This window comes from Taudactylus pleione, unplaced genomic scaffold (assembly GCF_031769625.1).
Source record: "Taudactylus pleione unplaced genomic scaffold, aTauple2 ptg000186l, whole genome shotgun sequence".
In the NCBI taxonomy this organism is placed as follows: domain Eukaryota; kingdom Metazoa; phylum Chordata; class Amphibia; order Anura; family Myobatrachidae; genus Taudactylus; species Taudactylus pleione.
This window is the reverse complement of record NW_028284588.1, coordinates 8,303,232-8,326,304: the sequence shown is the minus strand read 5'-3', so window position 1 is coordinate 8,326,304 and position 23,073 is coordinate 8,303,232. Positions and strand designations below refer to the sequence as shown.

The 23,073-nt window shown below is 44.8% G+C and overlaps 1 protein-coding gene across 1 annotated transcript in view; it reads left to right on the top strand.

The window, feature by feature from the left end:
- LOC148519646 (dynein axonemal heavy chain 5-like) overlaps window positions 1-23,073 on the top strand; it is a 449,515-nt gene that overhangs the window by 307,855 nt on the left and 118,587 nt on the right. Inside the window, exon 59 of the mRNA XM_088476296.1 lies at window positions 14,150-14,317. Coding sequence (XP_088332422.1) covers window positions 14,150-14,317 — 168 coding nt within the window. The remainder of the gene's footprint in view (window positions 1-14,149; window positions 14,318-23,073) is intronic.

Sequence of the window (23,073 nt, the reverse complement as noted above, 5' to 3'; positions counted from 1 at the left end):
GACTCCACCTGGTTTGAACACATTCTTAACCCTGGCAATACCCCACAATTTTCATTGAGAAACTATGGGGTTTTTCAGCCCTGGGGGGAACATACGGTTATATGTGAATGGGACATAGTTAGATGGAGTATAGGGCCTAGAGAGTTTTAAACAAATAGCATTCCAAACCATATATGTATCATGGAATAAAACATGAAATATATGAGATTTAATCAATTTCTTGGGTGCATGAATTAAGGCAGCTGATGAGTATGGGGAAAACATTGCCACTTCAGTTGGAAAATGGGTGTAATGGCCGGTACGTACTAGACGATATGGCGTCCGATCCGGCTGAGTCGCATAGGCAAAAGCAGAGGGGGGTTTCCATCTGCCTGGACACCCCCCTCCCCAGCCCACACCATGACCACAATAGAAATAGTAATATAATGGAATTTTACTAGCGCTGCATGTTCTTCTCAGTATCATAAATGAAATAAATAGCACCACCTGTGGATCTTTTAACATCTATTAGCCAGTAATAAATACACCTGTGCACCAATTAGGGGATTTGGAAAACATGCACTGTTAGGGATGCACTGCTATAGAGCCCAATATTTACATATATGTCCAGGGCAGTGCTAGGTGATTCTGCTGCTCCCCCAGACACCCCCGGACTTGCTCCCATGCCCTGGAATGGTGCTCACATCTAAAAATCAAAACATTTATCTCAGACAGGATGGCCCTACTGCTGCATCTAATTGCTTACTGTGATCTCTGGTCCTGTATATGCTGGAATTATGACACACAATACACTTTGTATGACGCATATTAAAGCTGGATAAGTGGTATTTCTGCCCTCTTCATGGACTGGCCACACTCACTCTAAAATCAAGCATTTGGAAACCCCCCTCTAGAAATCCTGCATTTGCCACTGAGTCGGCTGACATGTCGACAACATCGTCCAGTGTGTACACTCAATGTCACTGATGATGTGCACTCCCACCGTCAGCTACATCGCCCTTCGGACCTGCTTGCAGGTCTGTTGGGTGACATCGTTTGCGGGGGCTATGCCCCGAATGCAGCATGGACCCTGGCATCGCAATGTTGCTCCCGACATCGGCAAGTGTGTATGTACTTGCCAATGCCAGGACCCCCGCTGGTCTCATCGCTAACGAGATCGTGCTGGGTACAAATAGTTAAATACTCAGCATTGGTCTCTGGGGAGTTGCAATTTAGCCACAGCCACACAAGAGTGTCCACCCTTCCACAAACATTTAGTGAATAGCTTAGTACACGTCTGCTATAGTTATACTAATAGGTAGCATCTGTATAGGGTAAGATAATTTAGGGAAAGCCACACTCTTAATTAGCGCTACTCTATCCAAAAGGGAAAGATAGATTATTTTCCTGCCATCCAGGACTTTAGCCACTTGGGAAAGAATTGGGGTATAATTAAGATGGTATGAGGATGACAGAGCAACTGGGATATTAATACCCAGATATTTAAAATGGCTGACAGTAATCCGGAAGTGATTATCGTAATCCTTCTTTTGCTATCCCTGTGCTTCCTTTAAGTGTTGCTTTACTAACGAACCTGGGATTACAGCAAGAGTTATCCGGAGTGCTCGGTAATCGGGGTTAAGGACAGTCTGTTGGCAGACTGTGCAAGCTTGGCAGTATCTCTTGACCGCCATGTGGATGCCCAGCCAATAAAACCTCTGGCCTACCCAATTGAGAGTTATATCCTCTCCCAGTGCTATCACTTATATTGGCCGCTGCCAATAAAAAAAGGAACGTGTACCCGTGGCACCAAGAAACTGATTAACTCTTGTCTATTATACCACCACTACCCTATATAGCAGGTTATTTTCTGTTATAAAGTATGGTTCTCTCACAGCTGGTCTCTCAACCTTCCATACTCAATTCATTTTCACAACATATCTGTAGACATTCTGCATTTAATTTGTCTTGCGCAAACTCTTGGAGTGATACAGTCCTGGACACAGGAGACCATTCTTCTCCACCAGCTGGCAAGGTTTCTGTTTCTTCACATCCTTTTCTGACCAGGCCTTCTTCCTCATGTCTTTTTGGATGTGATGATGGTACCCAGGCATCAGATATTGCTGCTTCCTGATTTCTCCCTCCGGTTCCAGGGTGTAAGTAACATGATCATGTAGGGTCAGACATCCAGCCAGTGTTTCAGTTGCCAGCATGTCCGGACCGATACAGGCGAAAGTCTCGCCCCAGATTAAAGTGGTATGGCAACCCTGGTGCTATTGCCGCTACCACTTGCACCGTTGGTCTTCTCACGTTAACGTGAAGACAGACACTGTGATATTTCCTTGGTGGCCCCATAGATGCATAGGACTTTTACTGGCAATACCCGGACCGTCAGGCCTTCTGGAACTAGAGTGCTGACCACCAAGGTGACTTCGCTGCCTGTATCCATTAACTCCAACACCCAGGGCAAGATTAAGCTTTTGGGGGGCCTGGGGCATTAAGACAGAGGGGCCCTCTTGTCAGCACTGCCCCCTGGCTGTGCCTGCTGTGTGCCTCCTCCCCGAAACACTTTCATGATGCAGCAGCACAGGTGCTACCTGCACTCTGGGCAGACTTCGAAACCTCCTCCAGGCTCCGTCGCCAGCAGAAGCTAGCAATTTTGTTGCTGATGGGAGAGCTGCTGCTGGCAGCTGAGGCTGGAAAGGAGTAGAATCGTCCTTGGACCTGGGGCAAACACAGGAAGGGGAGCTCTTCTATAAATTTTATATATATATATATATATCACATATACACTCACACACACACACACACACACACACACACTGTACATGAAAATTCATGCACACTGATTGCAGCTAAATACATTATCTGTTAGCTTGTAGCCAATCAGGCCGGGTTTGATGATAAAGGAAATTCAGCAGCACATAACTCATTGAGAGACAGGAGAAGACTTATGAAACCTATTTGTAGGTTCATAATACTGCAGCCATTACCCTGGAGGGACGTCCACCTCTCAGACAGACAGTGGAGCATGGTGCCCACATTACTCACCTCCTGAAGTCAAATGGCACTGGCATTGTGTAGTGTACCGCCTCCCACCGACACTGGCTGCTAACTTGCAGATTCTGCTGCATTCTAGTCACAGTCTCTGCAGGGTAGACACAGAGGAACTTGCATCCGCAGTGGTTTGATACTAGAAACTATCTGATCTAACCATCAGCGGTGCTCAGGAGCCGGCTGTGATTGGGAGCTGAGCTGAAGGCAGAAAAGTAGCATCTGGCCCCGGCTACACAACGGATTCAAGTCAGAGAGCTTTGCTCTGAGGAGCTGCCGCCTGCCACGCATGTGCCGCAGTGCCGATCAAGCACTGCAGGCAGCGCAGTGACAGTCCCCAGCCAGTGTGAAAAGGAGACGAAGATGTCCCCATCGCATCGTCTCAAAAAAAATGAGCTCCATCAGATAGCAGTGCAAGTACTGGGTCAAGGTATATCTGAGTCTGGCTAGCCCCCTGTGCCCCCCTTAATCCGGCTTTGCCAACACAGCCTGTTGCTTTATCAGGAATGGCACCTAGAACAGCAGTGGACTACCCATGGGTCAAAACATGATCAAACAATCAGGGAACATGGGGCCTAGTCATCCCACCAAACAATCCATTGGTTCCTGCTGATTTGGACAATTCCTCCGAAAGTGCCCTCTTCGCCACACTCAAATCACCCTTCTGGGTTCACTCTGCCCTCTGAGCCAACATTTTGTGCTGGTATTGGCCTGAAGATCGAACTGACAACCTTCTCTGCTGTCTGGGCCATATTTCCCAAGCTAGAATATCAGTCAATTGCTATTGCAAGCTCTTCAAATGACTGCGGTTCGCTATGCAAAAACCATCTTTGCAGCTCCTGGTTTAGGTTCCGCACGCAAAGGTCGATTGTGAGAACTTCCAAGATTCTGTCTCGAATTTCGAATTTAGGGCCTGATTCAGAGATGGACGATAATGTGATCGCAGCTGTGATTTCATAAGCAAAGCAGCAGCAAAAATATGCTAATGTTAGCAAGGATCACCCGAGCATGAGGACGCCCACTGCTGCCTTGCCTGCGACAATGCATACCTGCGTAAATATAGGTAACATCGATGCACATCAGCGGCCATCTGCCGCAGGCTTGGGAGCTCTTCTGACATGCAGAGTTGCGCATTCACTCGCAGTGGCTAATTTATGCACACTCATGTAACAGCGTTTAAATGGACAGGCATGCCTGCGTTTTTCTGACCACTCCCCGTTACCACCCACGAACGCTGACAAACTGTCGGTCATTTTGTGATGGGATCCTCTATGCATCCGTAATCGCAATGTGATCGCTGCACACATGCAGTGCTGCTTATACGCATGCGTGTTTGAAAACAATTGCTCTATTTGCGTGAAAATACCATTAGTGTCCATCTCTAAATCAGGCCCTTAGTTGGTCTCTAACCAGCTTTTTGTTAACTTTGCCAGGTCGGCTAGCTGAGTACACATTGTGGAACTCAGCCTAAATCGCCAGTCATAAAAACATTGTACCTTCCCGAGCCCTGTCAACCCTATCCACCCCACAATCGCAGCTTTTAGCTGCTGATATTTCGCCGTCTGGGCTTTGGGCATAACCACATAGGCCCGCTGTGCATTACCCATCAAATAAAAAGCCAATTTTGGCACCCACTTCTATATTGGCCATTTAAAATAAGTGCCCATCCTCTCAAAGGACAACAGAAAGGCCTCAACATCATCTGAGGGTGTCATCTTCTGCATCAGGGGCGTATCTATAATGGATGCAGGGTGTGCGGGGCACATGGGCCCCTGGGTCCAGGGGGGCCCCGCACCGCACACCTTGCACCCATAGTATTACCTACCTCTCCGGAGTCCCATGTCGGTGCGGGGGTCCAGCAATGTAAAAACTACTGGAAAATGGCCGCCATGGCCATTTTCCTGTCTTTTGCGCATGCGCAGTACAGGGAAAATGGCTGCCACGGCCATTTTCCCTGTGACCTGTGCATACTCTATAGACTCTGGGGGCCTGTGTCGGAGACTGCACACGGGCCCCCTCCTCTCTAGAAACGCCCCTGAGGCCCATGTTAACCCAGTCGGAGCTGACTGAGCTCTGTATGCAACAACTTGTTGCTCTCCACCTGGGCCTCAGGGACAGTTAAGCATTTGGCCTTGCTGAGCCTGTTGCACAGTGGCCACATTAGTTAAGGCCCAGAGGATTTCCTCCATCTTGCTGGGATGCAATCGGGAAGCCGGATGACATTATACCGACAGCCGGCTTCCCGACTGTCATATCCCGGCAAGGGTGAAATGCCCGGCGTCTAGATGTAGACGCCACTCATTTCACCGACGCCGGGAGACCGGCGCCCGGCATCCCGATCGAAGGGTTCCCGGGGGCCGCGAGCGGACAGCCGCTGGGGGGACGGTTAGGTTTAGCGCACCCATGGGGGACTTAGGGTTAGGCACTCCCCCAGGGGACCTAGGTTTAGGCAGCGGGGAAGGGGGGGTTAGGGTTAGGCACATGGGGGGGAGGTTAGGGTTAGGCACCCCTAAGGAGGGTTAGGGTTTGGGGGGTTAGGTTAGTCATTACTTACCTTACGACGATCGGGATTTCCAGCGCTGTCGGGCTGCCACTGCCAGGATCTGTTCCAGTGTCGGGGTGCCGCTGCGGCCAGCGGTATTTCATACCGATTCCATCTTGCTATCTAGCCAACAGAGTAAGGAAATTGGGCCTCTCTTAACATGCACCACCAAGCCAATCTTTTTGATACTAACATAATTTTGTCCGGCAGCACCTGCTGCTTATTACCTCCTGGGGAGGAACAACAGGCACAAAAAAACCTTACCCTTTAATTGGGTTTATATTGGGTTTATACAGATTACACACAGGAACAACTTCTCCTTCGCTGTCCTGTGCTCAGGTAACTACACCACACCCAGGCTTAACAAGACAGAGAAGAGAGAGAGGTGAAAAAAACACCTATGTTTCCCAATAACACTTTCTCTGTTGCAAAAAAATTACAAACAGTTGCTTTTGTGCTGCAACAAATGCACACAGTTGCTTGCTGCCTGACAAGGGAACTGCCTGACAAAGGAACTGAGGGCCTGATTCAACAAGGAACGCAGTTGCTTATACGCACGCAAATGCCCGATTGTTGCATACTGCGCATGCGTATGCATTGCAGTGTGCGAACTGACCACTGCGATTGAGACTGGGTTTTGCATTGACTACGCAGACCCATTGCAGAGTGATTGACAGGAAATGCAGTTTGTGGGTGGTGACAGGGGGGTGGTCGGGGAATCACAGGCGCTCCAGTGCATTTGAACGCCGTTGAATGGGCATGCATAAATTATCCACTGTAAGGCCTGATAGCTTGCGCTAAAGTTAGCAATTTCTGAGTATGGTCAGAGCTTGTGCAAACATGGATGTGTGTAAGGTAAAGTGGGCGTCCTTATGTAGTGCTGCAATCGCAATGAATTAGCATACTATCGCAGTTGAACTGCATGCATAATCACTATTGCATTTGAAGTTGCGATCCGTAATGAAGCAGGCCCTGAGCACACATGCTGAGAATAGTCATCCTCACTGGATTGAGTACATTTCAGAAATACCAATTCAAAACCATGATGAATGAAACACTGGTAATTAAGTATATTGAAAAGGAGTGACTTATTTAAGCCAGTGGTTGTCAGATAAAGTATTGAAATATCCATTAGGAATATCCGTTTGGATATTAAACACCCCTGAAGAAGTTGATATTTGACAAAACGCGTTGGGTGATAATGCAAAAGTGACCGCAGGTGGGCTAACTTGCTGTTAAAGAGCTTATACTCTGGAAGGGGAGGAACATCTAGTTATTAACATCTAGCCCATAGAGGCCACTCTGCAGGCAATATGTAAGATTTTTAACTTTTTTATAATAAATTACAATTATGAATCATGTATACAGAAACTGGTGACTGCAATTTTGGGTGAACTTTGGTGTGCGGGTCTCATTGTAGAAACAATGAGAAGAACCTTATCCTCCAACTTTAACAACTTCAATGAGAAGAACCTTATCCTCCAACTTCAACAAAAGAACACTGGAAATACTTAACAGGACAACTAAGGCGCTATTGAACTATTATAAATGAATTGTATTGGCGCACCTCAAGACCTCCAATCCATAGAATTTTTCAGTCATGGGCGGGCAAAGGGCTTAACTTGGGGTAGCAGTCTATAATAAAAAGAGATGTATTGAATGTATTGAATTATAGTGAATATTTTTAGTACAATTTTACTATTTTAGTGCATTGTAGGTATTGCCCCCTTTGACATTAAAGAGCAAACTAAAGAATGACCGTTTGCACTGCAGTAAGCACCATATAATGGTAAAATAGAAACTGAAGAGCTTAATGTTCCTTGGGATAATATACTGTAAGTGAATATGTTGAAATCGATAAATTTGCTGTTTCTTATTATAAAAGCATCAGTGCATGGATCAGAACGGTGCCTTGGACAGCTTCTTTAGCAAGATTGATTATGTAATCAGGTTATTGGAAATACTTAATTTCATAACAACATGTAATTAAAAAGAAACTGTTTGTAGTGTAATGGAAATAAAATAAATCATTGTTTGTTGACTTGATAGTCGACTCTACTAAACTTTGTCATCGAAAATTACAAGTATACATTCGTAAATATTCACCATGTCTCATAATGGGGTTGAATACTTATTTTTCATGACAAAGTTAAAATGTGGAGAAAATTCCATTCAGTGATGACAAATGTACATATTTGAGCTATGCCAAACCCTTTGTATTACCCTACAATTACATATTAGTCTATTTACTATATCTCAGATTGTTCCCTTGATGTGAATAGCCAAATATTATTTGTAAAGTATTGCGGAATATGTATGCGCTGTATAAGTAACCGGTAATAAATAATAAATAAATATAATTTCATAGCATTGATAAAAGAGAGCAAATACACATTAAAATAGGTAATAACATACGTTAATCATGTTATGTATTTTTAAAATTTCTGTGTATTTATCATGTACACGGAAGTAGACACAATATGTATTATATGTGTAACATTGTAAACAGGTCACATACATTCTGAGATTGCACTATAGATTTTATTATTATATAATTATTGACAAATTTTAAAACGCATGTGTCAGGGGTTGTTTTTTTTCTGGACCTGGGGTGGATACAGTCGGGAACACAGAATCAGAACTGTAGAAAAACTTGGGTTGTTTAATGAATGGAATGGTAGACATGAAAAAATCAAGTCCAGGGCAAAAGTGGAGATGGGTCAGAGTCAAATAATCAGTCCAGCAGCAAATAATAAAATCCAGAATGAAGGTAACAGGAGTGGAGCTATAATGATTACGTATGTCCAGAGGGAAATAAACTGTAGACAGGGGTGATGTGGTAAGAAGGTAGTCTGGCTGGTGAGTGGGATTTCAACAGTAGCGGGAGGAGGAGTTGCTGGTAGGTGCTGGGAATCCTGAGGCTACCTGGAACCGGCAAGGAGCTAGGCAGAACCGAAGTCAGCTGCGTAGAGGAGCTCAGATAAGTGTGACCAGACTCTGCTGATTCACGTTGCACTGGTAATGTAAAGAAGCTGTGAACTCCCGTAAATCCCCAGCAGCAGAGCGTGACTGGCCGAACAGAACAGCTGACCTTTAGGGGATTGGTTCCCTAGGTCACATGGCCCAATGCAAGATGGCGGTGCCCATAGAACTGCAACTTGGGAACACTGTGCAACACTCTCATGCTGGCACAGCCTACCAACAAGGAACAACCAGATGCACCCTGTGCCAGTCTCCATACTCTAGCACCGCCACCGGATGGCCCACGGCAGAGCGCCCTAACGGGCAAAGACCGCGGACTTACCGGTAGGAACCCCTGGTCGTGACAGTACCCCTCCTTACGGGTGGCCTCAGGACACCTTCTGGGCTTGTCGGGATTGTCCCAGTGAAAACTGCATGCAGGAGCATGGACGTCATCTACTCGGATCCAGCAGTGCTCCTCTGGGCCATAACCTCTCCAATCCAGAAGGTTACTGCAAATGTCCATGCCGGACGCAAGAGTCCAGAACCTGGCTGACCTCAAACTCAACTCCCTTTTCAGTCTGGACCCTAGGGGGAGTAGGCAGGACCTTTAGGAATATGTTGAGGATGAGAGGCTTGAGGAGAGAGATATGGATGGTATTAGGAACTCGGAGATAGGAGGGAAGCTGCAGTCTGTAGGCCACGGGGTTGATCACCTCAATAATGGCAAAGGGTCCGATGAAGCGAGGTGTGAATTCATAGAGGGAACACGAAGGCGAAGATTACGGGTAGAGAGCCACACCTGGTCACTGACTACCATTCTGGGAACCACCCTGCGCTTCTTGTCAGCTCCCTTCTTGTACATGGAAGAAGCTTTCAGCAAAGCAGCATGGACCTGAGACCAAATGGATGCAAAATCCTGTATGGTGGAATTAACGGCTGGAACATCATAGACAGGCAGACTTTGGAATTCTGGAATCCTTGGGTGATGACCAAAAACAACAAAGAAAGGAGACTGACCAGAGGACGAGTAGTATGAGGAATTGTGAGCAAACGCGGCCCACGGAAGGTACTCTGACCAGTTATCTTGTGATGATGACATGTGGAGGAATGTTTCAAGGTCCTGGTTCACCCTCTTAGTGGAACCGTTGCTCTGAGGATGATAGGCTGTAGAAAAGTTCAGTTTGATTTGCATGGTGGAACATAAAGCCCTCCAGAACTTTGCCATGAACTGTACCCCATGGTCAGACACTATCTCCAGTGGGAGCCCATGCAAACAGAAGATATGGAGGATGAAAAGATGAGCCAGATCCGGAGCCAAAGGCAACTTCTTGAGTGGTATATAATGGACCATTTTAGAGAACCGGTCAATCACCACCCAGATGATGGTATACCCATTGGAATGAGGCAAGTCTGTCACAAAATCCATGGATAGGTGAGACCAAGGACAGGAAGGAACCAGAAGAGGTATCAATTCTCCAGGAGGTACTTGACGAGGAGTCTTGTGCTGGGTACATGAAGCGATGAACTCCACCAGTAGGAACGTTGCAAGAACTCCAGGTTCTTATGAGTGCTCGAATGTCCGGCATAAACGAGATGAATGTGCCCAGGTTAAAAGCTGTTTTCGCAACTCAGGAGCTACGTATGTTTTCCCGGTAGGAGGCTGCAATTTAATTGTAGCAAAAACTTTAGAATTCAGAATGGGGGACTTCCGGAGTAGATCCAGATTATTGTCTGTAGGAAAGGAACGGGAAAGTGCGTCTGCTTTCTGGTTGAGGGATCCAGAACGATAGGTAAGGGTAAACTTGAAGCGGGGAAAGAAGATTGTCCAACAAGCCAAGTGAGGGCTAACGCACTGTATGTTTTTCAGGAAGAGTAGATTTCGATGGTCCGTGAAGACAATGAAGGGATGTTTGGCACCTTCTAATAAGTATCGCCACTCCTCAAGTGACAATTTGACTGCCAGCAACTCTTGCTTTCCGATGGCGTAGTTTCTCTCTGCAGGTGAAAATTTTTTTGAGAAAAACCCACATGGGTCGATCTTACCTTCTTCGAATCTCTGAGAGAGAACAGCACCAACGGCCTCTGATGAGGCATCAACCTACAAAATAAATGGTCTGTCAATGTCAGGTTGTCTCAAAACCGAAGCGGATACAAAGGCTTGTTTCAGAAGCTGGAAGGCAGACTCAGCCTCAGGAGACCTTCGGGATGGATCAGCACCTTTGCATGTCAAAACGGTAATTGGAGCAACCAATGAGGAGAATCCCTTGATGAAGCGTCGGTAATAGTTGGCAAACCTGAGGAGTCTCTAAATGGCTTTCAAGGAGGTAGGTCGGGACCAATCCAGGATTGCCTGGACCTTCTGAGGGTCCATCTCCAAACCAGAACCAGAAATATCGTATCCCAAAAAAGGAATGGATACACTAAAGACACATTTCTCCAGTTTATAGTAAAAATTATTCTGTCTCAATCGCCACAAGACTTCTTTGACATGACTGTGATGTTCCTGAAGAGAGGATGAAAAAATTAAAATGTTGTCCAGATATACCACCACGGAAACATACAACAGATCACTAAAAATCTTGTTCATGAACCCTTGGAAAATGGCAAGTGCATTGCAGAGCCCGAAGGGCATAACTAGGTATTCAAAGTGCCCATCACGCGTATTGAACGTGGTTTTCCATTCGTCTCCGGCCCAGATTCTAATAAGATTGTAGGCTCCTCTCAGGTCTACTTTAGAAAAAATGGTGGATTCTTTAACTCTATCAAACAGCTCAGAGGTAGAGGATATCTGTTCTTAATTGTAACGTCATTCAGTCCTCTATAGTCAATGCAAGGTCTGAGAGACCCATCCTTTTTGGAAACAAAAAAGAATCCCGCACTGGCAGGTGATGTAGAAGGTCTTATAAAGCCTTTTCTCAAGTATTCTGAAATGTATTCTGACATGGCACTGGTCTCTGGTACCGATAAGGGATAGGTTCGCCCTCGTGTAGGAGTTTTACCTGGAATTAACTCAATAGGACAGTCCCAGTCCCAATGTGGAGGCAAAATATTGGCCTTTCTCTCAGAGAACACATCTGCGAAGGATCGATACTCCACAGGAATCCACGACTCTTCAGAGATTTTTATCTCTCTCACAGGTCAAATCTTGGGTAGGCAAGACCTCTGACACTCCTCACTCCAGGACATTACTTGCATGGTATTCCAATCAATCCTTGGGTTATGTTTGTGAAGCCAGGGGAAGCCAAGTATAACGTCATGAGATGCTTTGAGAAAATCTGCTTTTTGATTATACCCAGAGTGTAAGGCTCCAATGCGAACCAATAGAGGAGACTTCCTGGTCACAATTCCTTTACAAATGGGTCCCCCATCGATGGAGGTCAAAGTGATGGGAAGACTTAAATTCTCACAGGGTACATGAAGTTGATCAGCCATCTGGGAGGTCAGGAAATTTTCTGTGGCACCAGAATCCAGAAGAGCTGGCACAAAAACAGGGCCATGTTTATAGTCTATGGCTAAGGATAGCTAAGAGTCCTTTCTTTTTTTAGGGGATGGAAGTATTACTCCTACCTGGGTGTCCCCGTAGTTAGTTAGGAGCAGGAGTTTTCTGGCCTGCAGGTACAAGAAGCCACAAGATGTCCTGCTTCTCCACAGTACAAGCAGAGATTCTCTCTGCGACACCTCAGGCGTTCTTCTCTGGAGAGACAGGTATGGTTGACCTGCATAGGCTCTTCATCGGTAGGTGCAGGAGGGATAGGAGCGGATGGGGTAGCCGGGAACGATCTAGGACGGACGGTTTTGAGCTTCTCGGCTTGACATTCCCTAAAACGAAGATCCATTTTGTTACACAGGGAGATAAGATCATTTAACTTGGTAGGGCAATCTCGAGTGGCAAGGTCATCTTTAATACGATCAGAAAGTGCGTGCCAGAAGGCTGATGTTAGGGCCTCCTCAATCCACATTAGCTTGGATGCTAATGTTTGAAATTGAATGACGTACTGGCTGACAGAACGAGTGCCTTGATTCAAGCGCGTAATAGCAGATGCTGCAGAAGTAGTTCTCCCTCGTTAGTTAAATTTCCTCCTAAAAGAGGTCAGAAACACTGAATAGTCATCCAGAATGGTGTCAGAGCGTTCCCAGAGTGGGGAAACCCAGTCCAAGGCTGGGCCGGATAACAAAGACACAATATATGCCACTTTAGTTTTAGAGGTATGGAAGTTGGAGGACTGTAGGTTGAAATGTACATCACACTGATTTATAAATACACTGCATAGCTTGGTGTTCCCGACGAATCTACTTGGGGTAGGTAGATGTAGATGAGGAACTGCTCACAGGGGATCTAGTGGAGGTCAGTGAGGCCTGCAGTGTATATTGCCGGTGGGCTACTTCTTGTAGGAACTGGGCCATTTGTTGCTGTGCTGTACCCAGTCGGGTAGCTATGTCCTGAAGAAGAACTGTTCTGGACTCTTGTCCATTGGCCAAATCCATTAGGCCAGTGCAAACTGTCATTGGTTGGTTTTTTTGTGGACCCGGGGTGGATACAGGAGGGGACACAAAATCAGAACTGTAGAAAAACTTGGGTTGTTTAATGAATGGAATGGTAGACATGAAAAAACCAAGTCCAGGGCAAAAGTGGAGATGGGTCAGAGTCAAATAATAAGTCCAGGGGCAAATAACAAAATCATTATAGATTGCCCTTCTCGGCGCACTAGGTCCCGCTTGACTCTGTTTTACTTGAATGTGCATTTAGTCGCAGTTCTGTTGTAGATTCAGACTCAGTCGCAAACAGATATACAAGTGTTACATATCAAATTAATCAGTACAGTTTTGTGAAGCAGTTTCACACCACTGTGATGCGACTAAGACGATCATTCTAGTGACAAAGATACAAAAAAAATGCTACACCTCTTGCGCCAGGTGTCTTGAGCCGCATGTATTGAGTATTAATGTTAGGTGTATGGGGACCAGGGATGGACTGGTGCTACTCAGCTACCCTGCAGTTCCCCTGTGCGCATGCCTGCATAGGGGATGTGACCTCGCTACAAAAGGGGTGTGGTTATGTCTTACAGGGCGTGCCATGAGTCATGAGGGGTTGGCCTCGCGGCACAGCCCTGTCTTTCAGTGTTCCAGCCAAACAGATTTGCCGGGAGGCGGAGCTGTTTGGGCAGGGTTTAACACCTGACCGTCCCATCTGGCCACTCTGGCATTTGCCAGCAGAGCCAGATGGGCAGTGCAGCAATGATGAGGACCCATTTCTACATTATCATTACTTGGGATATATACATGTCCTAAACCTTAGAACGAAAAAAGGCTAGGAGAGCAGTGATTTTTAAAGCCACATAAGTTTAGCAAATCGAAATTTTTTCCCCCAAATACACCAAAAAATATTGTCTGGAAACCAGGGATCATATTTGTGAAATAGTTGGTCACATTTCATATCAGCAGTTCACCTACTGGGGAATGTGTAAGTATGACTTCCATTGTTTGTATTGCTCTTTGTGTCTCGGTCATTATAGCTGGACATCTTTTAATTTTATGTTCAATCTCAATGAAACCCTAGTTTTCTTTCTGAATATTCAATTTTCTTTTTCTACCTACTGTATAATGTTTTAGGACTCTATCACTGAGGAAATGGTTGAACTGCTGCAGCCGTACCTGGACATGGAAGACTATAATCTTGAATCTGCCAAAAGAGTGTGTGGCAATGTAGCGGGTCTCTGCTCTTGGACACAGGCCATGGCATACTTCTTTGGGATTAACAAAGAGGTCCTCCCCCTGAAGGTATGGATTAGTGTACTTCATTATGTGCATGTGCTTTGTTCACAATGTCATTATACTGCCAGAGGACTTACTGCTGGACAGCGATATTTAGGTGTTCCAACAGGACTTAAATGTGAGAAATTTAACTTTATCTTCTTCCCAATATTCATCTAAATTTCCACAACTATGTCCATATTTTAGATTACTGGAAACGCAGAACACAAATTACTAGTGCTGCAAATAAAAGACTTTCATTTGAAGTGTGCAATAGTCCCCAGGTCTTTGTTGGCCTCTCATGCCCCAAACACTGATTGCATTACAGAATAGTGCAGACACTAACAAGTAGGTTAAAGCAAAAAAATTAAAACTCCCCAATAAACTTTATGTCTTCATTGGAGCTATAAATATCATGATGTCTGGTTAATTAGCATTCAGTTTTTTTATTACAGTTATTTTGTCTTCTTGGCTGATTTGTAGCACCGTATTATGTTCCTTTTCATTATATATTTATGTTGCTCCATCTCCCCCCTGCTAGTTTTAAGGTATATTCTCCTGATTAGCTAGAGTTATGCTGAGCGCACTGAGAGTGATTGGTCCTTGATGGAGTTTAGACTGGAAATTCTAAATAACTTTCAATAAAGTTCCAAGGAGCTGATGTTAGGTTTACATTTCCAGAGCATCTAGCAACTGTGGTAATTTGCAGGTATGGCATATGGTGTTTTATTCTTTGAAAATATATGAGTATAATATTTAAAATCACACAGGGAGAAGCAATACCATTGTCAGCAGAAGTACAATACATCCAGTTTGCAACTGTATATTGTCATTGTGGGGGAAATAATGCTTACTGTAGTAAAGAGGGTGTCAATATGTATACTCTGAAACAAAATTAAAGATGATATAACCATTGTTAAAGGTTTCTTTATTTATGCTATATGTTGATATAGATTTCCAAGAGAAAAATCCTGCTGTGTCTGATAATAATGTAATCAATAACAGGAAGCAAATAGTTTTGTGTTATTAAGAAAGGCATGTGCAGTTTGAAACATCTCTGGTTTCCTTTTAAAATATGGCTATGATTACGTATACATATGTGAGAAATAAATAAATTCATAATGAAAGAGGACCACACGTTATTAATGACAATGATTTTACATGCTACCTTTTTAGCAGCCTTTTACCAGTCCCTGGTCAAAAGCCAGATATATCTTATTCCCAACGTACCAACATGCAATCAAAACTCAATTTAATCAAAAGCTACCGTAATTAAATATTCTTTGCAAAAATGGAGTGCCGTAAACACCAAGACAATTTGAGTATAAATTATTCTAAGAACAACAAAGACAGAATGTTATTAAATGTGATTTATATGACACCAATTAGTCACAATGATACTGTACTTGGTAAAACTGCTATGCAAATGGAGATACATAGCAATTAACAGTTTTTGAAATAAAACCAAAATAAAACACAGAAATGACAGTATTTAACTTTCTGGCATAATCTTTGCCCTATGGAAAGAAATGATACAATTTCTCAGCAGCAGGCTAAACCCAGACACGGCAATTTTTTTATCACTTCTTTGCCTTTTTTTTACCTTTGTTTTCTTCTTTTCCCAAACTCCTCTTTGACCTCACAACTTATTGCCCATTCATATTCTATTAATTGCCTCAAAATACACTATAACTTCTTTACTTCTTAAACATCCAATAGATATGGTGTAATTCCACCTACACATCTCCATCACATCCCCTAAAAGAGATCTGTTCACCCATAACAAATATGCGCTGGATGCTAGACAAAGACTTAGCAGGATATCCTCCACAAGTGGTTGACCATGATGAGCCAGAAGTACCAGTCAGCTGTATCCAGTTTCTGGCGAAAATTCACTCAGCAGTTATTCCTAAAATAGGACAGAGACTTAAATGGATTATAATTTATGTGCAAGCAAATGGGAGCCCTTTGATTCTTAACTTGGACCAGACTTCTTTGAGGCTTTTTTCTTAGGGTACCTAGGGAGGCTCATTATCCACCCTCTGTTCAGCAGGTACCCAGTCTAACGGGGAAGTGTTGTTTAGCCTTGGCCCCATAAAAGCCACACCACTTTGGGATGCGAATATATCTTAAAAGAGGGAGCCCAGCCACCGGGTCCTTATTCTTTCATCTACTGGGACAAGCTGACAAGGGGTCATTACTCCTGTTGAACGGATCCAGAATATTGCCTGTGTAGGTATCAAAGCCTCTTTGTGGACCTGCCAAAAGCAGGAGAATTTTAAACTTGGTCCTTGCTCTTCCATCAGAGGAGTCAAGACTGTGTGGTTCTGTGACCATACAGAGCTCCGAAGGAGACTGTGATTATAGCCCATTAATCTTGTATATTCATGGTTGTTTGCATAAGTGATTTTGGAGGTAGCAGGGTCCCCCAAGGGGCACATAATGCCTCCTCAGGTAAATTACGAGCTCTGAATTAGTTAAAAAGAGCAAAACATTAGCCCGGTATCCCTCACAGGCCTCTCAAACATTTATTATGTAATGTCATTTGTCCTTTCCCAGGGTAATTAGAATGTTACCCTTCTATATAACCTAGTGTGTCAGTCTACCCTTTAATCTTGCCTTTTCAACCTCCACAATATATCTAAAAAACAGACCTTCCTCAACCTGTTTGCTATTGAAACTGTCAGTCATGTCTTCATTATTTCCAGCCTTGTTTACTTTAATCTGCTCTTCTCTGGCCTTCCTAACTCTCATCTCGCCCTTCTCCAGTCTGACCTCAACTCTTCTGACTACCTTATTTTCCTCTTCCATTGCTCTTCCTCTGCTGTCTGTCTTTGCTAGTCACTCCACTGGCTCCCTACACCACTCAGAATTATATTTCAACTTTTCTCTCATGGTCTCACCTACAAATCTCTGAAACTCACTTCTCATCCCTACATCTCCAGCCTCATCCCCTCACCTAATCCCTCCCACCCTCTTTGCTCTGCCCCCCACCCACTTCCCTGATCACCAATTCCCACTCTCACAGTCAGAATCTCCCGGGTTGCTCTGAAATGCCCTCACTCCATTACACTTTCATCCAGCCTTCAGCTGTGCCCTTCAAACACATTTTATTTAATTCTAACCTTTGTCTTCTCTACATAATTATACTAAATGCTCACGTTATGTATCTGTACGATTGTATTTGCTGTCTGCAATTGTACTTCTTGTACTACTCTTCCCCTTGTATGGAACCTTTGTGGCACCTTATAAATAAAAGATAATAATTGTAATAACCAAAGAAGCACAGGTGAATTGTGGGAGTGCAATGACAGCAGAGCAGTGGCATCACGGTGGAACGCAGGACTCAGAGAGGGGGCACCCTTACCTCTGGGCCTTGCAGTAGCTGCATCTTTGCACCACCTTTAGTTTTGTTCCTTGAAGGAACTATGCAAATAACAATTCATCTTAATGCACACTCACTGCAGGATTAGGTTATGCTGCATACACACGGGACGATTTTCCTGAACGATAACGATATTGTTCAATGATAAATCGTTCATATTGTTCATTTTTATGCAGTGAACGATTGACCAATGATGCGTGTTCCCGCATGAACGATAGCGATATCTATGGTCGACCGTACATGCAGGCCAACTTGGACGATTTCAACACGATTTCCATGTTAAGAGATGACTTCACTGAAATATCTATCATAGATATCAATCATAGGGCCTGATTCAGAGCCGTTCGCTATTTGTGGTCGCTCGTTTAAAAACAAGGGGTGGCTATTCAAATGATCCGTACGCACATTGCAGTCTGTTCACACCTCTAAGTCTGAACGAGCGAGCAAAACATACGCTCGTTTATTTGTTAAAAACGCCCCCTGGCCGCTCGCATCCTACGTCATGTCCGCTATTTATTAGATTAATCGAGTACATCGACCAGCGTATGAACTGCTCGCTATTCTTGTGGTTGGTGTTTGCTACCACAAATTTGCGAGCAGTTCTGGCTATAAAATAACCCAGTGACGTGGTCAATGACGCTGCTGTTTTAAATATGCACACCCATAAAACGCCCGTTTTGACCTTTAAGCACGCCTGCGTTCGGATCTCCACTCCCCATTTTCAAGCACCTTCCCCTGTTACCACCCACATACGCCTCATTCTGTCACTCAAAATAGCAGGCCCTCGCTATATTGCGTACCAACGATTTTCGGCCGCACTGACTGGTTCGCGCATGCGTACTAAAAACCGTACGCATGCGCAGATGTGCAAACATCGCTCGGAACGAGCGTACTGCCGCTAACGAGCGGCTCTGAATGAGGGCCATAGATCTCTATCAGTGTGTACACCCAAAATTGTTTGCCCTGCCCTACAGAAAGTTGGAGGGAAATCTATCAGCGATATCTTTAGTTGTGCAGGTTGTACCATGTGTATGCAGCAAAGGCCAGGCATATTATTTTCCATGTACTATTCTACCCATTGTAAAGTAAAACACATAACAATCATATATGTGTGAACAGTTTTCATTATGCACAAGTGTTCTAACAGTCAGTGTTGTACCTATTTATACAGAACTTATTTACAGAAATGTATCTATATATTAACATAAGTTATGTCTTATAAAAGGATTTCTCCCTTTACTAAGCAGCATCTTTGCTCCCTTACTGCTGCATCAGCTCTTATGGAAGCTGCCCCTAATTGTTTATTGATGTGTATTATACATTGTGATTCATTCTGGTTATTGCAAAAGATACAAAATGTCATTTACTACTTTCCACCTACCCTGGAGATGCTGTGATTTCTACCATTAAAACCCATGTTAACTCAGTTTTCTAACTGAATAGAAAAATGTTGTGAATAATGGCCCTCATTCAGAGCCGTACGCTCTGAGCAGAGCGCACGCTCTGAATGAGGGCCGCCCTCCATAATTCTGGAGCGTCCTCCAGGACGCTTGTATAGCTGTGGGTCACCACCCACAGCCTATACGAGCGTGCAGTTTGATGGCCGCGAAGGTCGTGACCATCGCGACCATCGAAACTGCGAGCCGGAGCCTGCGGTTGAGGTTTTCAACCGCAAGGCCCGGAGTGATTTTGGCTCTATCAGAGCCAAAATCACTCCCACTGACATCACTAGTGATGTCAGTGGGCCGGCTTCTGACGGTAGGCGTTCCCTTGGGAACGCCCCCGTCAGGGAGGCACGCCCCCGGCACACCCACCAAAGGGGGCGTGCTGTCAATCAACATCGACAGCACGCCCCCTTTGATCAGACACAGACTTTCCTTTGCTCGTCGCGTCTGGTGCATGCGCACGACGGAGCTCCCGCCGTCGTGCGCATGCTCAGTGCAGAACATCGACCCACTTGCGAGCGGACAGCCGCTCGCGAGTGGGTCTGAATCAGGCCCAATGATAGATGTCTAAAAGATGTCTAAAGGTGCGTACACACTGGGCGATATTACTGAGCGACTGCACGATTACAACATCGTAATCATGCAATCGCTCAGTAATCGTGCACAAATCGTGCACTTTTATGTCAGAAACGACCAGCGATGCGCACTCCCGCTGGTCGTTTCCGACATTGTCCATCGCCTGAACATGCAGCACAATCTGCCGATAACGACAGATTGGCATGTTCAGGAATGATGGAGTGTGCCTGCACTGAACGACTGATCGTTCAGTGCAGACACTACAGGGGATCAGGAACGATGGTACGATTACAATGTCGTAATCGTACTGTCTTTCCTGATCGCCTAGTGTGTAGGCACCTTTAAAGACCAAATTTTCAAACGATTATCGAACGATTTTATCGTTATCGTTCAACTTTATCGTCTAGTGGATACCCCTCTTAAGAGTATTTAATCTATTTTAACCAATTCGCAGCAAACTCGTGGCCAGTTGAATTTGGCCCTTATAAGAATCATTTAACCACTAGGGGTCACTGATTCCTATGGCTGATATTTTACTTCTGCAGTGGTTCCCAAACTTTTTTGAATCACGGCGCCCTAGAGTGTCAGCATTGTTTTCACGGCACCCCTAAGTCAAAAGTTTGTTATTCAGAATAAATGTAGTAAAGTAGTAAAGTGAAGTAAATTGTGCTTACCTGTTATCCTTATGGTCAGTTATGTGGTGGTGGACATGTGTGCACTTCTTTTTGTCCACATATTTACATTACATTGACTACAAATAATTTGTTTTGGTGCTGGGCAACTAACCCGAGGCACCCCTGCAAGTGTCCCAAGGCACCCTAGGGTGCCACGGCGAACAGTTTGGGAATCACTGTTCTAGTGGATAAAAATGGGTTACACTTATGCACATGATAATGTTTAGTATCCTCCCAGGTGATTGTGATCTGTAAAGGGAGATATGATTTTCTTGTGCCATTCAGGTTTTCTGATGCTACGTGTTTTACAAAAAAAAATGGTTCTATTGGAAATGAATTGATACCTGTATTCAGCCTTTAAATGATTTTGCATAGATACTTTTGGATTTTTTTTAGGGAAGAGCCTATTCTTAGCCATCACCAGACACTGAGTTAGTTGTGGGTGTACCCTATTTCTGATATAACTGGGTTTTACAGGTAACGTTCAGATGGATAGTGAGTATTCCTGCATGGTGCTTTTTGCAGTTAGAATAGAACAGACAAAATTATGGGAAAATGTGATAGCACAACCATATAGAAGCTAATTACAATGGGATTTTGTATACTTGCAGAGAAGTAGCATATTTAAATGTGGCATCCTAGAAAGATCAAGGGCATTTTCTGAGACCTTTGAAATAAGTATTTTGTCCAAAACTAAGTTAAGGATTGCACAATCCCATATAGATATTTAGCATTAAACACAGCTTAAAACACATTCATAAACCTAAATGTTTGGTCTGAACAGAGGGCCTGATTCAGACCCGGTCGCAAGCGCTGAGCGCTTGCAACCGGGTCGATGGTGGCCCACAGCGCATGCGCACGTCGGAGCCGGCTCTGTCGTGCGCATGCGCAAGACCTGGCTAGCAACGGGCAATCTTGTGCTCCGGGTCTCGCACCAAAGGGTGGCGAGCTGTCGATGTTGAGTGACAGCTCGCCCTGTTTGGTGGGCGGGCCGAGGGGGGGTGGCTGCCCAAACGGAGGCGTCAAACGAGGGAACGCTTGCCATTTGAGGGCGGCCCCACTGACATCACGAGTGATGTCAGTGGAGAGCTTCCGTCTCTGTTAGAGCCGAAAGATCTCTGGGGCTTGCAATGAACGAGACCCTACCACAAGGGTCTTGTCGCAAACCCGATGGTCGCGATGGTCTTGACCATCACGACCATCATCATGGCCGCTCGCTATAGCTGTGGGTGGTGACCCACAGCTAAGCGAGCGGCCAGGAGGCCGCTCCAAAAAATTAAAAAAAAATGCCCTGATTCAGAGCGAGCACTCTTTCAGAGCGTCCGGCTCCGAATCAGGCCCAGAGATCTCTGTGAAAAACCTGTATGTACAGGGAAGTGCATTTTAAAACGGGGCATATTCAATTAGCCGCGATAAGCCGTTTTCGGCTAAAAGTTTTCACCGTTGACGTCATTTCGCCAGGCGGAAACATGTCCCCGTATTCAATTTGAAAGACTTTTCCCTGGCGCGAATGCATTGAAATAGGCGAAAAAAGTGCAGAATTGGGGTTTTGAGATGCAAACTGGCGGAAACCACCCTGCACCCTTGGATCAGCCCCCCAAAGCCTGTGACCTGTGTAAAAAAAAAAGGTTTAAAAATACTTAAGAACACCCCAAAAAAGTACTTTCATTTTTTGGGCGAAATAAAACAAAGTTGGGGGACAAACTTACAAACTAGCGATATATTCTCCAGGGGTGTCCCCCAGTATGCCCCAGGTGTTTTTAAGATTGCAGGTGTTTGCGGAAGGTGGATTTTTCAGTTTTTTGAAACTTCACTTTCGCAACTTCAGAATATGCTAGCACCCATTTTCATGTACCCCAAATTTTCTGGGACTATTTATTTTCTGATAAAAAACTGCTAAATGCTATTTTTCACCACTTCTGCAAAGACGCTAATTAGCAGCTATTGAGAGCATTTAAGTACCCCAAATACCTTCAGGAGGCCTATTCAGGGGTATCTATAGTGATTCCCAATGTCACTGCATCTTTTGGGGGGTGTCAGGCTGATTTCCCCAAATCTGACAGGACTTTTTGCTGGTTCTGTTTTCGCTGATTTGGAATTGAATACGGGGATAAGCGGGGACGAGTGCGATACGTTTTCGCAAAAACCAGCAATGTCGGCGAAAAGTCAGGGACTTTTCGCGGCTAATTGAATATGCCCCCTAGTAGGTAAATAAACTAATTCCATCATGGAAAATTGGTTGGAGTGTATTGGCAAATAACACTCAGCATCTAGTAGCATCTGAAGTAAATTTCTAGATTTAGTAGAAAGATGTTAAGCACTGTGGGCCTTATTCAGGTTGGATCGCACGGCTGCGTTTGCTTGTGCTCTGCATGTGCGCGAACCGGCCGATGCGATCGGGAAGCAATTGCAGTGAGTACATAGTCCAATAGCATAGTGATTGATATGAAGTGACCGTTTGGGGGTGGAGAGGGTGTGGACGACGGAATGCCTGTGCATTTGAACGCCATTACAGGGGCATGCATAATTAAGTCCCTGCGATTGTATACGCTGGCAGAGGTCTAGATGGCGACAGGAAGTTTGGCAGTTTCTGTGGTAGGGTCAGGTCAACCACAACTGTGTGAATGATTCCGATGTTACTCAATGTTACCAATGTTTTCGTTGACTTACAGATGCATGTCATGGGAAGTGGGCGGCTTTATA